Source organism: Pteronotus mesoamericanus, unplaced genomic scaffold (genome assembly GCF_021234165.1).
Source record: "Pteronotus mesoamericanus isolate MK-2021 breed Mesoamerican mustached bat unplaced genomic scaffold, CSHL_Meso_final contig_78, whole genome shotgun sequence".
NCBI lineage: Eukaryota > Metazoa > Chordata > Mammalia > Chiroptera > Mormoopidae > Pteronotus > Pteronotus mesoamericanus.
Genome location: NW_026555258.1, coordinates 5,618,761 through 5,633,862, shown reverse-complemented (window position 1 = coordinate 5,633,862; position 15,102 = coordinate 5,618,761). Strand labels below are relative to the sequence as shown.

The following is a 15,102-nucleotide window of genomic DNA, read 5'->3' as shown; positions in this document are numbered from 1 at the left end:
AGCGAGGCAGGTCTCACCTGCTTGCGAATGGCTTCCAGGTCCTGGTCTTGCACCAGGTCCTCACGGAGGTGGATGCGGGTGAGGCGGGTGCTGCGTGGGTCTGAGAAGAGGCTGAAGAAGCTCTCATGTGGCTCAAAGTTGCAGGCGGCGTTGACCAGTTCCACGTACCTGGTACGGAGGAAAGCCTGGCTCATGGGCGTGAGGTGGTGACCCCTGGCCCCTTCAAGACCCCGCGTAAGCCTCCCTGGAGCCCTCTCTGACCTCTCCGGTAGCATCCTCTGCCTCCTCCTTCGGCTCTTCCTCCTCTTCCTAATAGTACCTGGTTGGACCCTGACTACCCTCTACCACAGGTGAGATTAAGGGTGTCCCCAGGAACCAGCGGTCCAAAGGTAGACCTCTTATCAACATCAAACCCCTAGCTCTTCCTCCCACACCACAGACACATGTAGAACAAACACACGTCTCCTTTCCTCATCTTTTCTAATCCAGTGCCTGGCTCCTCGAGCAGCCCCTCCCAGGACCCTTTCCAACAGGAAGAGGAAGTCGAGGGGCTTGGTGTTCCCAGCTGAGTACAGCTGCATGCAATAAAGCCCTGTTGAGGTACTGGCTCGTGCAAGAATCCTGGTCTTGGTGGCGAGGGCTTGGGAGTCAAGCACTCTGGCCCCTAGATCCTGCTTGGCTGTTCACTACATGGGCCCCATCCTACGAATAACTGAACTCCTCCAGGCCTCAATTTCTTCATCTGTAAAATGATCATAACTCTGGTCTACAGGGTGTTCAACCCAGTGCTGCCTGATCCACATCAAATGCTCAGGACACACAGGTTCCCACTTCTATATGCAACCGTCCCATCTAACAATATCCCTCCTGGGCATCTTGACTGAATTCTCAGAGGTCAGTGAACACATATCATGCTTCTAGGAGCTTCTACTAGCAGGAGTCCCTTGGAGGGGAGCCACATAAGGATTTTCTGAATGATTCTATCCCTCGTCACAGATCCCTTATTTGGGCATTGATGTGTAAACCTGTATGTTCACACACAGACATGTGTTCACAGACACAGGTGTGCACACACATACAGGACAGCAAGTAACTTCTTCATTTATGTGCAAGTTTCTGTACCCTCCCACAGGTGCAGTGCACACCTATAGCTTCACATTCAAACATACCTTGTGCTGCAGAAGCCCATGTGCACGCTGACCCATTCCTTCACATGCACACCCATCCAAACACATACCAAACGTGCACACGTGTGACTCTGAGGTTAGGGTTACACCAGTATTGAGCACCCGTGGACGCGCATGTGCATGCACACACGCCGTCACACATACATACCCACAGCCACACCACCACATGGTACACACGCAGTGGTCCCAATCTAAGACACACATGTGCTCATTCTAAGACTCCCTCCTGCCCCCCAGCTCCAGGCCTGCTCACTCATTGACGAGCCGGTCACAGATCTCGCTGGGCAGGAAGATGTCTGGATGCAGCCTCAGAGTCTCCTTATCAAGTAGGTAGCCCAAGGTGCCGTCCAGGTTGCGCAGGCAGAAATCGGTGCAGAGGGCCATTAGGGACTCAGGGGTATCGGACGCCATGCTGGGGTAGGAAGGTGGGCCACTCCAGGGCAGGGGCCTCCAGGGGCGGCAGTGACTCCTCAACACTCACAGGATCATTGGCAGGGCCCCGGCCTAGAGAATGGGAGAGAAGCAGAGTGAGCCACATAAGGGCCAGAACCACCAGCTGCCCTGTGTCTACTCTCTCAGTAGGGAAACCGAGGCCCCGGATGTCGCACTCGGATTAGCAGCTTAGCAGGCCAGGCTCCACCACTCCTGACTCCCTCTCTACCGTGCCACCATCTAAGCGTGATTTGACCTGCCAAGAGCGGGGGGCCTTGTCCAAGTGTTTCTATGCTTTCACAGTGTCTGTGGGCAGGCATGTGTGTTAGGGACCCAGTGCTTGGGTGGGGATAACCAGAGCTTTCATTAACAGCTACACTGGGGTGTTCCTTGCTATGTAATGTTTTTTACATTTTTCAAAAAACATATTGATTTAAGAGAGAGAGGGGAAAGGAGAGGGAAGGAGGGAGAGAGGGAGATGGGGGAAGGGAGGGAGAGAGAGAGAGAGAAAACATTGATTTGTTGCTCCACCCCGACTCATGCATTCATTTGTTGATTCCTTTATGTGCCCTGAGCCGGGGTTGAACCTGCAAACTTGGTGCATTGGGACAAAGCTCCAACCAAGCTACCTGGCCGGCACCCTTGTTGTATAATTTAACTTGTATATAGGTGTCAGTGTTTGAACACTTACTACGTGCCAGGGCTTTATAGACATCATATATAATTAAGAATCCAGGCTCCTCCTAATTGAAATGAAAATATACATCCACATAAAAAGATGTATGTTACTGTTCACAGAGGTATTATTCATAATAGCCCCAAAATGGAAACAACACAATGCCCAATAACTGATGAATGGGCAAACAAAGCTGGTCTATACATACAATGGAATATCATTCAGGCATAAAAGGAATGAAGTACAGATAGATACCACAACACTGGACCTTGAAAACATCACACTAAGTGTAAGAAACTAGTCACAAAAGGCGCCATGCCCATGTACAATTCTGTGATTCTGTTTATATAAAATGTCTGGCCAGCCTAGGGAAACCGATAGGGACAGGGGTAGATAAGCGGTTGCCTGGGGCTGGGAAGCTGGGGGGAAGGAGGTGTGACTGCTCATGGGTTTGTGATTTTTTTTTTGGGGGGGGGTGATGAAATGTTCTAAAGTTGACTGTGGCAAGGATGGCACGACTCTGTGAAAATACTAAAACCCACCAAATTATCTCCTTTAAAGAGGTGAGTTGTATGATACAGGAACTATGGCTCAATAAAAGTTATTAAAAAATTGAAGTCCTCTACTATCTTCATGACACTGAGGTAGGTGAAGATTTCTTAAATAAGATTTATAAGGGAAAAATGGTAAGTTGATCTGCACTGAAGTGAAGAAACTTCTGTTTCTTCATACCCCAAAATTAATATGAGTTGGACTTTAGACCTATATGTGAAGGTAAAACAACAAGGTTTCTAGAAGAAAACATAGACTATCTTTATAGCTTTACTATAGGCAATAATTTCTTAAATAGGTCATAAAAAACACAAGTGAGAAAGAAAAACTGATAAACTGAACAGCCTTAAAATTTAAGACTGTTCTCATCAAAAGATGTCATTAAGAAAGGGCCCTGGCCCTGGCCAGTATGGCTCAGTTGGAGCAACATCCTGCAGCCAAAGGGTTGTGGGCTGGATTCCCAGTTGGGGCACATACCTAGGTTGCAGGTTCAGTGTCCGGTCTGGGTGTACAATCCTCCATCAGGGCACATGTGGGAGGCAAACAATCAATGTTTCTCTCTCTCCCTTCCCTTCTCCCATCCTTTTTCTCTAAAAGCAATGAAAAAATGTCCTCAGGTGAGGATGAAAAAAAAAATAATAAAAAAGAGAGCATTGGCTGGGTAGCTCAGCTGGGTAGAGTGCTGTCCCAATACACCAAGCTTGCGGGCTCGATCCCTGGTCAGGGCACATGCAAGAAGCAACCAACGAATGTTTAAATAAGTGGAACAACAAAATCCATGTCTTTCTCCCTCCCTTACTCCCGCCCTCCCTCTCAAATCAATTAATAAAAATTTTTTTAAAACGAAGAGAAAGGGTAAGCCACAGAGTGAAAGATATCTTCAACAAAAGATTTGTATTCAGAATATATAAACAATTCCTACAAATCAGTTTTCTAAAACAGGACACAGCATCGAATAAAAAATGGACAAAAGACTTGAATGGCATTTCCTGAAAGACAGGGAAATGGAGAGTAGCATATGGAAAGGTGCTCAGCTTCATCAGTATCAGTAAAACCACAATGAGGTGCCACTGCCCACCCACCAGAATGAATTTATTGAAAACAACAGCAACAAGCCCTACCCGGCATGGCTCAGTGGATTGAGCACTGGCTTGTGAACCTAAAGGTTGCTGGTTTGATTCCCAGTCAGGGCGTATGCCTGGGTTGCAGGCCAGGTCCTGGTGCAGGGAGAGCAGGGAGAGGCAACCACACATTATTGTTGCTCTCCCTCTCTTCCTCCCTCCCTTCCCGTCTAAAAATTTTAAAAAAAGAAAAAAAAAAAAAGACAGCAATGTGGCCCTGGCTGGGTGGGTAGGTTGGTTGGGGTATCGTTCCATATACCAAAAGGTTGCAGGTTTGATTCCTGGTCAGGGTACATACTAAGGTTGTGGATTCTATCCCCAGTTGGGGTGCATATGGAAGGTAACCCATCTCTCTCTCCCCTTTCCTCTTTCTCTAAAATCAATGATAGAAAATACTGTTGGGTAAGGATTAAAAACTAAGAATTAAGAGTGACTTCTGGCCAAGATGGCGACGTAGGTAGATACACTTTGCCTCCTCACACAACCAAAAGGGCGACACATTTAAAAACAAAAAAATAACCAGAACTGCCAGAAAATCAAACTGTATGGAAGTCCGACAACCAAGGAGCTAAAGAACAAACATTCATCCAGACTGGTAGGAGTGGCGGAGACTGGCAGCTGGAGCGGAGAGGACGTGAGGCAAGGCAGTGGCTGGAGGACAGGGTGCGCAAGGCGGTGGCTGGCAGACCGGATGGTCCCACATACGCGTGAGGATAAGCCAGGAGGAACAGCTGGGGAGCGAGACAGACCATTCAACCCAGGGTTCTAGAGACGGAAAACAAAGCCCCAAAACCTCTGGAGGTAAAAACCTGTGGGGGTTGTGGCAGTAGGAGAAACGCCAGCCTCACAGGAGAGTCCGCTGGAGAGGCCCACAGGATCCCAGAACTACACAAACCCATCCACCCCGGAATCAGCACTAGAAGAGCCCAATTTGCTTGTGGGCAGCGGGGGAAGTGACTGAAAGCGAGCGAGAGCCAATCAAGCAGTACTGTTCCCTCTTGGACCCCTCCCTCCCACGCAGCGTCATAATACAGCGACCTGGGTTGCCCCACCCCGGCGAATACCTATGGCTCCGTCCCTTCAACATAACAAGTGCGCCGACACAAAGAAATATGGCCCAAATGAAAGAACAAATCAAAGCTTCACAAATAGAACTAAGTGAGGAGGAGAGAGCCAACCCAGCAGGTGCATAGTTCAAAACTCTGGTAATCAGGATGCTCACTGAAGTGGTGGAGTATGGTTGCAAAATGGAGGAAAAGTGAAGGCTGCGCAAAATGAAATAAAGAAAAATACACAGGGGAACCAACAGTGAAGGGAAGGAAACTGGGTCTCAAATCAATGATTTGGAACATAAGGAAGAGATAAACATTCAACTAGAACAGAATGAAGAAACAAGCATTCAAAAAAAATGAGGAGAAGCTTAGGAACCTCTGGAACAACTTTATACTTTTCAACATCCAAATCATAGGGGTGCCAGAAGGAGAAGAGGAAGAGCAAGAAATTGAAAACTTAAAAAAAAAAAAAAAGATTTATTTTTAGAAAGAGGGGAAGAGAGGGAGAAAGAGAGAGAGAGGAACATCAATGTGTGGTTGCTTCTCACATGCCCCAACTGGGGACCTGGTCCACAACCTAGGCATGTGCCCTGACTGGGAATTGAACCAGTTACTCTTTGGTTCGCAGGCAGGCACTCAATTCACTGAGCCGCACCAGCCAGGGCCAGAAATTGAAAACTTACTGGAAAAAATAATGAAGGAAAACTTCCCCAATCTGGCCAATGAAATAGACTTTGAGGAGATCCAGGAAGCGCAGAGAGTCCCAAAGAAGTTGGATGCAAGGAGCACACGCCAAGGCACATCATAACTACATTACCCAAGAATAAAGATAAGGAGAGAATCTGAAAAGCAGCAGGAGAAAAGGAGACAGTTACCTACAAAGGAGTTCCCATAAGACTCTCAGCTGATTTCTCAAAAGAAACCTTGCAGGCAAGAAGGGGCTGGAAAGAAGTATTCATGAAAGGCAAGGACCTACACCCAAGATTACTCTATTCGGCAAAGCTATCACTTAGAATGGAAAGGCAGATAAAGTGCTTCCCAGATAAGGTAAAATTAAAGGAGTTCATCATCACCAAGCCCTTATTATATGAAATGTTAAAGGGGCTTATCTAAGAAAAAGAAGAAAATTTTAAAAAATTATGAAGAGCAAAATGACAAAAAACTCACAACTATCAACAACTGAACCTAAAAAAAACAAAACAAACACAAACTAAGCAAACAACAAGAACAGGAAAGGAATCACAGAAATGAAGATCAGAGAGGAGGGGGAAGGGGGAGAAAAGGGGAAAAGGTACAGGGAATAAGCAGCATAAATGGTAGGCACAAAATAGACAGGGGGAGGTTAAAAATAGTATAGGAAATGGAGAAGCCAAAGAACTTATACGTACAACCCATGGGCATGAACTAAGTTGGGAAGAGTGCTGGTGGGGGGGGGTGAAGGGTGGAGGGGAATAAAGAGAAAAAAATGGGACAACTGTAATAGCATAATCTATCTATCTATCTATCTATCTATCTATCTATAAAAGTGCAGGCTCTGTAGTCAGACAGATCTATGTTTCAACCCAATTCCACAATTCACTAGTAAATTACTTAACCTCTGTGGTCCTCCATTTCCTCAACTGGAAAATGGGGATAATCACCCCCACTTCACAGGGCTGCTGGAGTCAATGAGATGTTGGGGAAATGCTCAGTGTCAGGTTTGACATGACTGAGTGCACGGCATAAGGTGGCTACGATCCCATCTTACAGATGAGGGGACTTGAGCTCAGAGAGAGGCTACTTGGTCCAAATCGGGATTTGAGCCTGGTTTCTTGGACTCCATTACCTCGCCTCCTGGAGGGTTTTAAAATTTAGAGCCCACCAGGACTGCCCCTGGCTACTGGGAACCTCTGTATCCATATTTGACTCTTAACAGGATGCTCAGGAAATCCGGCGGGTGGCCACAGAGCACTGCACCCTTTGGAACCACCAGTTCTAAGTTCTGGTGCCACCACTTACTGGTGAGCTGGATGTAAGAACTCAGTTTCAAGTCCCATTCCTGCTGCTTAAGAACAGGTGAACTTGGACAAGTGTCTTCACCTCTCTGTGCCTCGGTTTCTATTCTAAACTAGGGAGTGCTTTGTGAAGACAACATGGAATGATACAGAACAGGCTCGGCATGGTGCCTGGCACGTAGTAATAGCAACTATTATTACTGTCCTTATCATATTCATCATCATCACCACCTATCTCATCTGCCCTGGTCCCTAAGTAGAGCAAGGGTCTGTCCCTGCCAGCTTCCCCAGGCCTGAGTCTCCTGCCTCAAGGCCCATTGTGGCAGCTGTCTCACTAGCTATGTGACAACCTTGAGGGAGAGCACAACAAAGAGGCGGCCTGGGCTCCGGGCACGGCCTTCCTTTGTCTTTACTCACTTTCAGACCCTCAAGAGCCCAGTGGCCGCTCTTGCCTGGGAACTGGAGCCAGAGTGTACGCTGCTGGCAGGCAGGCAGTCCCTGCTGGAAACCGACGAGTCTCTTCTAGCCCTCTCTCAAGGCCTCCAGGATTAGAACCAGCCTTCTAGCCAGCCCAGAGCCCACGGGCCCCTACCCTAGCCAGCTTGGCCTCTGTCGCTGTGCTGGCAATAAGCCAGAAACAGAGGGTCACCTTCAGGCCTTTGTTCAGTCAGTTCTCTGTCAACTGGAACCATCCAAATTCAACAAACTATTCCACTTTCTACCAAATACCGCTCCCACCCCCAAATATATATGTCCCTCCCCCAGGGAGTGTCAGTGACCACTCCAGCCCACGTCACCTTTCAACTCTCCTCCTTGCTTAACCGATGCCTAAGCACCCTCAAGTCTCAGTGTCAACGTCATCTCCTCTGAGAAGCCTTCCCTGACCCACCAAGGTGCACCTGCCATGGGCCCCAAGGGCCACTTTGTACTGAGGCTAGTTTAACTCCCTGGCCTCCCAGCCCAGCGGCCAGCTCCACGAGGGCAGGCAGCAGGTCGTCTTGCCTGGTATCTCTCACCAGCCATAGCCCAGGTCGTTTAACTGTTCACTCGGTACCTGTCTAGTGAACACTGTCCATCCGTCCATCCCACAGTGCGCGACAGCAGACAAGGGCTTTGTCCTCACGGAGCACACCGGCTCCAGAGCAGGACAGCCAGCCACCTAAGAAGCTTTGGCCTGGGCAGGCCTCCCTGGAAGTGACATTTCAGCTGCAACCCAAAAGATGAGTCATAGTGAATTCTGGTGGTGGGCAGAGAAGGGAAAGGCGTTCCCGAGAGGAGGAAAGGCTGTGCACCGGCTGAGGGGCCAGACAGCGGGGGGCGCTGGCACCGCAGCCCTGGCCACGACTCCTTGCTGGACAAAAGAAGGGCTGGACGCCTGTGAGGGCCTGACAAATAGTAGGGCGTCAACATATGCCTGTGAAAGGGACCATGGGGGACTTGCAGACCGTGCCCCCCTGGAAGGCAGGAAGCAGGGCACGCTCCCGTACCCTCCCCCGCGCCCCCCACACCCCCCGGTGTGCAGGACAGTGCCGGGCACCCCGTGGCGGCAGAGGCACCCTCGTGACTGTACCTGAGAGAGCGCTTTGCCTTTTCTGCAGGTCTGAGCCCAGTCACCCAGGTTGCTGCTCTGCCCTGAGCCTGTTCCTCAGGAGGAAGAGGCACCATCCTGTCAGTCGCCAAAGTCACCAAAAGCTCCAAAAGACAAACCAGGCAGAGGGCGCCCCCCGCTAACTGCCCTTGGCGGTGTCGACGCTGCTGCTGCTGGGAGCTGGCTGAGCTGGGGGAGGGAGGGGCTGTCCTGGTGCTGGCACCGGGGCCGAGAGGCCTGGGGGCTGCGATGCCGGCCCCCTGCGCGCGTCCAGCTGCAGGCCTGGCACCTGCCAGATGCAGCCATTTCTACCCCCCCATCCTCCCCCCACGAAGAGCTCTGTGGCCTCAAGGCAGGCTCGGTCACGCGGGGGCTCTGGCAACCGGGGACAGAAGGAACGCTGCTCATGAGGGAACACCACATGGTGAGGAGAACTCTGTGTCTTTCTCCATCCGTTCTCTTGCAGGTTCCCTAAAACTGGATCCATGACGAGCCCATGATATCCTGGGAGTACAGGGGACAGTGGGGAGAGATGGGAGAGGGCAGCGGCAGCCGCCACCTCCTCACTGTGGCTTCCGGACTTATTTCATACGGTCTCCTATTTAACTGTTTGTTTCATATGGCCTCCTATCTAACAAAGCAGCATTCCTTAGGACTCTGTACTTGCAGCTCATTCGTCAGTTGTGTCACAATTTGTCTAACAACCAGTCCCCTGGCCTGCGAGCTCTGGGAGGACAGGAATCCCGGTCACTCGCACACTCCTGGGTCTTTGGTGTCCAGCCAGCGCCTGGCACCAGCAGCGTAAAGGTTGGCTTCTGCCTGCGTAACCTCACCAAAGCACACAAGGCACTGTCGCTATCTCCTAATGAAGACACTGGGGTTTGTTGGGAATCACACAACGAACGCGAATGGGACGCAGCCCTAAACCACATCTGAACTGCTCACCAAACCAGTCTTCCGTCCATCCAACAGAGGGAAGACAAAGTGAGGTCCCGAGTGGGGAGCATGGGACCCCGTCAGCACCCTGACACCCAGCCGACTGGGGCTGGGGGAGCCAGAAACTCTGAGCCTTGGAGCAGTGCCCACCCTGTGAAATATTAACCCAGGGGCTGGGGATGGGGGGAACCCAAACAAATGCCCTGGTGACAGAGGCTGGAAGCTTTCCAGGAGAGAACAGACCGCGGGCCAGGCATGGGAGGCAGGAGGCTGCTGTGAGGGGAGTCAGGGCAAGCGCCAGGGGGCTCCGGGGAGCGGGGGCGCAGGTGAGGATCCGAGGGCATCCCGGGGAGCAGCCAGCCTGCCGAGTCTGACTCTGTAGGGTGGGTGCGCTAGGAAGGTGTGGATATGGAGGGAGGAATGTGCATTGCAGCTACCTGGAGGCAGAGGGGCCTCGGGGGATACCCGGTTCTACTGAAACGTAACGATCACGCCCACCCTAAGCTCCATGAATTCAACAAGCACACAAGGCAGGAGTTATTGTAATCTAACAACTTACAGATGAGGCAGCTGAGGCTCTGAGGAGTGAAGTGATTTGCCACGGACAACATAGAAGTACACACTGATGTGTATACATGTATTCATTTGTTCAAGATCCAGTGGTTTGAGCTTCTCACGCCTGTTCTTGTTGAAGCCACAAATAACTTGAAGTACATGTATTTTATAATTTTGTTTTCCAGATGAACTGTGGTTCAAAGAAGTGCAATGACTTGCCCAAGGTCTCCCATTAAGTACCTGGCCCTCTCTACCATTATGCTATAGGCAGGAACAGGTTCTCCAGGCCTCAGCTCTCCCTTCCGTGGCCTGAGCCTTCACTGCCTCCTTACAACTCTGAGTGTCCTTGGACACTGAGCACACATGATTGGAAATCGCTGGTACCCATCCTGTGGACATACAGCATTTGTTTGCCACAGGACTAGAAGCTTCCTAAGGCAGGGACCCTATGTGATCCTTAGGGTCTCCATGACACAGTGAGGGAGTGGTTGATTACGGGTGAAGGAGACATAGCTCCACGAGGCACCCAGGCAATATTTACAGCCTCACTATTCATCAGGACCCTTACCTGTCAACGTCACTGCCTCATGGGGTTGCTGAGGACATGTGACCCAATGATAGAAAGAAGGTGGAAACCAATAATTATTGGAGAAATTTCCTACGAATGATGTTTGGAGAGACCCTTCTGCTCCTTTTTGAAGCTGGAAAACCTGCTCATTTCTGAAACTTTGTGATCCCAAAATAGATGACCAAAGGGGAGACTCTGAACTTACATTTCAGAGTCAAGAAGAGCTGAGGTATTGAAGCCCTCTGCCTGCGGTGGCGAGCCAGGGGAGCGAATACGGCTGCAGAATCTTGGTGGCACTAACAAGAATGGCTCTTTACCTTTGTAGAGAGCTTTAGGGTGCATCAGATTCTTTCAGAACCTCATTTCATTTCCTCCTCCCAACAGCCTTCAGAGTTAGTATACAGACAGAAAAACTGAGGCCCAGATGGGATGAGGCTGCCCAAGTTCACACGCACGCCAGCAGCAGAGCTGGGGCTTGAACCAGGTCCATAGGTTGCTAGTCCGACAAGCCAGCCACAACAGCCTGCTCCGACACGCGCGCTGGCTTTTAGCATCTACGTGCTCCGACTTTTCATTTTCAAATCCTCTGGCCCAGATGCCCCACTCAGCTTATCAGACCAACCTGCAAAAATCTCAGCCTCTGTGGGGCTCTTCTGGGATGGGCAGTCTCCATCACAAGATCAGGCACACACACACACCCCAGCCATACATCTAAGGCCAACACATACTGCCCTTCTCAGCCTGCCTTCATGTCATATTTATTTCAACACTGTAATTTTGCCTATGTTATGTAGCAGAATGGGGTTTTGCTGAGCTCTTTAAAAAAAGTCCCCGAGCCCTGGCTGGTGTGGCTCAGTGGATTGAGCGCCGGCCTGTGAACCAAAGAGTCGCTGGTTTGATTCCCAGTCAGGGCACATGCTTGGGTTGTGGGTCAGGTCCCCAGTCGAGGGCGCACGAGAGGCAACCACACGTTAATGTTTCTCTCCCTCTCTTTCTCCCTCCCTTCCCCTCTGTCTAAAAATAAAGAAAAATCTTTAAAAAAAGAAAAAAGTCCCCATCACCTTCCACTGTCAAAAAGCCAGGACCAAGCTACCATCCTCCCTTGGAGGATACGCAACCAGTGTTCCCGCTGATGGGTGACAGGAAATTTCCACCTTCTCTCGCCCACTGTTCCCCCAAATTCCACGAACTCAGGGATGACACCACCAGCTGGTGCTAAAAAGAAAGGTGTTCAGGTACACACAAACAGTTCCTCATCATTGTCATCGTCATCGCTCGAGTCCTTAATATGTGCAAATTAGTGTGCTAAGCACTTCAGTGTGATCTCATTTAACCGAAGAACTATTTTACAGATGAGGAAGCTGAGGTGAAGAAAAAGGTCCCTTGCCCAAGTCCTCACAACCAGGAAGCAGGGCCATGACCTGATCTAACCACAGCGCTCTATGGCTGTCCTTTTGTGTTTATTCAATCAATGGTCATTACAAAGATGGAAAAAGCGTACTTGCAACTCAAGGCCAGAGCACAATGGCCATCTGTCATCTAAAACAAATCTGTATTTTCTCCAAGCACCAGACACTTCAAGTTAGTACAGTTCTGAAAGGGTGCCCCATTAGACATCCCATGGCCTGGCATCAGGCATAGTCCCTGATATCGTGCCCAACGTTATCTGGTCCCTACTCTTCTCTGACTTCATCAACCACTCCTCCTCCCTCCTCCATTCTGCTTCAGCCCTGTTGTCCCCATGCTGTTTCTTAAAATCATCAGGCACATGAGCTCAGGCCCTTTGCACCTTCTGTTGAATGCTCTGCCTTCAGAGAGCGGCATGCCTTTGCTCCTTCACTCCCCTCAGGTCCCTGATCAGATATCAATGCATTCAACATGTTCTCTGACCACCCTCTATAAAAATACGACCGTACTCTCTGGCTCTTTCCGTGGCCCTTCCTGCTTTTCCCCCTCTGTGGCCACCCTGCATGTCACATTTACAATGTGCTGAATGAACAAATGAAACAAAACAGAGAGGCCGCTCACTCCTGGCGCCCACCTCCTGCTCTAAGGGTAGCTTGTGACCCTTTTCAAAGCTGCTTTCAGTGCCCGCTCTAACCAGTTTGAACCCTGAAGAGAAACATTCCATGGGAAAGATCATATGGGGTGATTTTCCCATGGAGGCATCGGGCAGCCCTCTCCCCTTGGGAAAAAAAACAAAACAAAACAGAAAACAAAAAACAAACCCAAACGTGCGGCAGGCACAGGCAGAGACTGGAAATCCGGAACACCTTGAGCCAGAGCAGCCAAGTCAAATTCCACCCACAGAGCTACAGTGGCCAGCGCAGTCAGTTTCAGTTCCAACTCACCTTCCTGGCTCCTTGCTCCTCAGGTTTGCAACCCCACTCCACCCCTTTCCCACCCTGTGGGGTTGTTGGATTTTCTGCACCTTGTCATCCCTTTGAGAACCTGATCCAGGATCCGAGCCGTCCCTGAGCGTTTAAGCACTGCTTTGGGGGAACTTAAGCTCCTCCAACAGGTAGGAGGGCAGGGGCTGGCTCTTTCGGTCCCCCACCGAACCCCCATTTTGTAGGAGCATCCAACAGGGAGTCATTTTCTCTCTGGAGGAAGGGAGTTCCGTTTGAAAAGGTACGTTTCTCAGACCCGGTAGCAGGGGTAGAGGAGGAAGAAGCCCTCCCACCATTGGCCGAGATGGACCTGTGCAAGCGGTCGCAGCTGCGATGCTGAGGCGATGCCGAGGCGCCGGAGGCAGGAGGGGAAGGGGTGGAACGCAGATACATCCCTTGGCTCCGGGAACGGACAGGATGCTTCCTCAGCCGAGGAGGAGCGGAGGATGCGGCCCGGGCCGGCAGGGGATGTCGACAGGCTAGGGCCGGGGTCTGGGGGAGATCGGGGTCGACGAGGCGGAACTTGGGATCCCGGGGGCGGGAGCCCCGGGCGGGAGGGGGTCGCGCCAGGGAGACCCTTGGCCTTTACCTTGCCCTTAGGGCTGCAGGCCGCCGGGTGCTGGCTCCGGGGCCCGGCCCCTCCCCCGATTCGGCTCCTACGGCTCGGAGCCTGCAGCCGCCACCGCCTCCGCTGTCAACAAACCACGGGCGCGTCACTTCCGGGGCCGCCCCTTAGCAACAGCGGACCGGTGTCCCCGAAGGGTCCCGCGGCGAACGAGGGCGGTGGCGGCAGAAGGTTCCGGGACTCCGACGGGGCTTCTCTTCGGGACCCCGGAGCCGTGTGCCGGGGGAGGAGGGAGTGGATGGGGCTCGCGCCCTGGTGCTGAGCACGTGCCTCAAGGGCTCCCCTTGGCCTCCGGGGGCCCGCTCGTGTGACTCCTGGGTTCGGGTCCCGCTCTGCCTTGAGGCCCACCAGATCCCAGGCAGTGGTTCAGGGAGGGACTGACTCCACCTTCCCCTGTCAGCAGCGACGTCTGTCGGAGCGCCAGCCCCTACACCCGGCGCCCTATTGAACTTCCCCTTTGGTTTCACAGGTAACTCACACCCACTCGTCCAAACGCAGTGACCGTCTTCCTCCCGAACGCCCTGCTGCTTCCCCAGCTAGTTAATGAGCCACCGGGCAACTCGGCTGTCACGTAGGAAGTTGGTAGTGGGCCTTGGCCCCTGTGTTTTCCTCACCTCCTGGTGCAGTCGCCAAGTGCTAAGGGTCTCTCAAACCCAGTCCCTTCTCTCCTGACCCGGTAGTGCCGGACTCTCCACCATCACTTCTACTCTGGGGTTCCGTAACGGCCTCCTAATGGAACTCCCTGGTCCTTCCCCTCATTCTCTCCGCAGCCCCTGGGTGGCTTTTCCAAAACTTAAATCTGACCTGGGCTCTCCCCTGCTTGCAACCCTCGCTGTGGAAGACAAGGATAACTGTCCCCTGTCTCCTTTTCCAGCTTCCTGTCCCCTTCGCTTACTTTCCCACGTCCACTCTCCAATCTAGAGAGTTTAAAACATTATTTTGTTGTTTTTTTTTTAATGAACTTTTTCTCTCCCGTAGGCTCAAACAGTATCTTCCCAAATACATACTTTTCTTGCTTCCATCCACATCCAGAATAGTCTTCCACCTTCTGGTCTCAGTTTAGATGTTACTTCCTCCAGGAATTCTATCTTGACCCAACCCTCACTCCAATTCTAATAACTAGCTTTGTGCATTTTTTTTACTTCTGCATAGCATATTTTACTTTTTGACCATGTGTAACTATGTATCAATACAATTTTGAATCATTTCAAGTCTATTGATTTTAAGTTACCAGAGTTAGCCACTCTTGTTAAAAAAAAAAAAAATCCAAACAATACAGAAATATATGGCAGGAAAAAATGCAAATTCCCATCAAAACCTAATCAAACTCCAATTTTATGCCTTTCCTCAGAAATGACCAGTCTAAACAATTTGGTGAGTATTCCCTTAGTCTTTTAAAAATATACATGTATATGTAAGAACTAAA

At 50.8% G+C, this 15,102-nt stretch overlaps 1 protein-coding gene across 5 annotated transcripts in view; it reads right to left on the bottom strand.

The window, feature by feature from the left end:
- The window catches only part of ZER1 (zyg-11 related cell cycle regulator), a 29,599-nt gene extending 15,842 nt beyond the window's left edge, over positions 1-13,757 (bottom strand). For 2 of the 5 annotated variants that reach the window (XM_054584279.1, XM_054584283.1), the window contains exons 1-4: positions 13,641-13,757; positions 3,325-3,437; positions 1,441-1,691; positions 18-168 (exon numbers count right to left, since the gene is read on the bottom strand). In XM_054584279.1, coding sequence (XP_054440254.1) covers positions 18-168; positions 1,441-1,598 — 309 coding nt within the window. In that variant the 5' untranslated portion in view covers positions 1,599-1,691; positions 3,325-3,437; positions 13,641-13,757. Of the gene's footprint in view, positions 1-17; positions 169-1,440; positions 1,692-3,324; positions 3,438-5,703; positions 5,814-13,361; positions 13,589-13,640 lie in introns of those variants that run through there. The other 3 variants (XM_054584280.1, XM_054584281.1, XM_054584282.1) reach the window with 3 other exon arrangements.
- Positions 13,758-15,102: the final 1,345 nt, after the last annotated feature.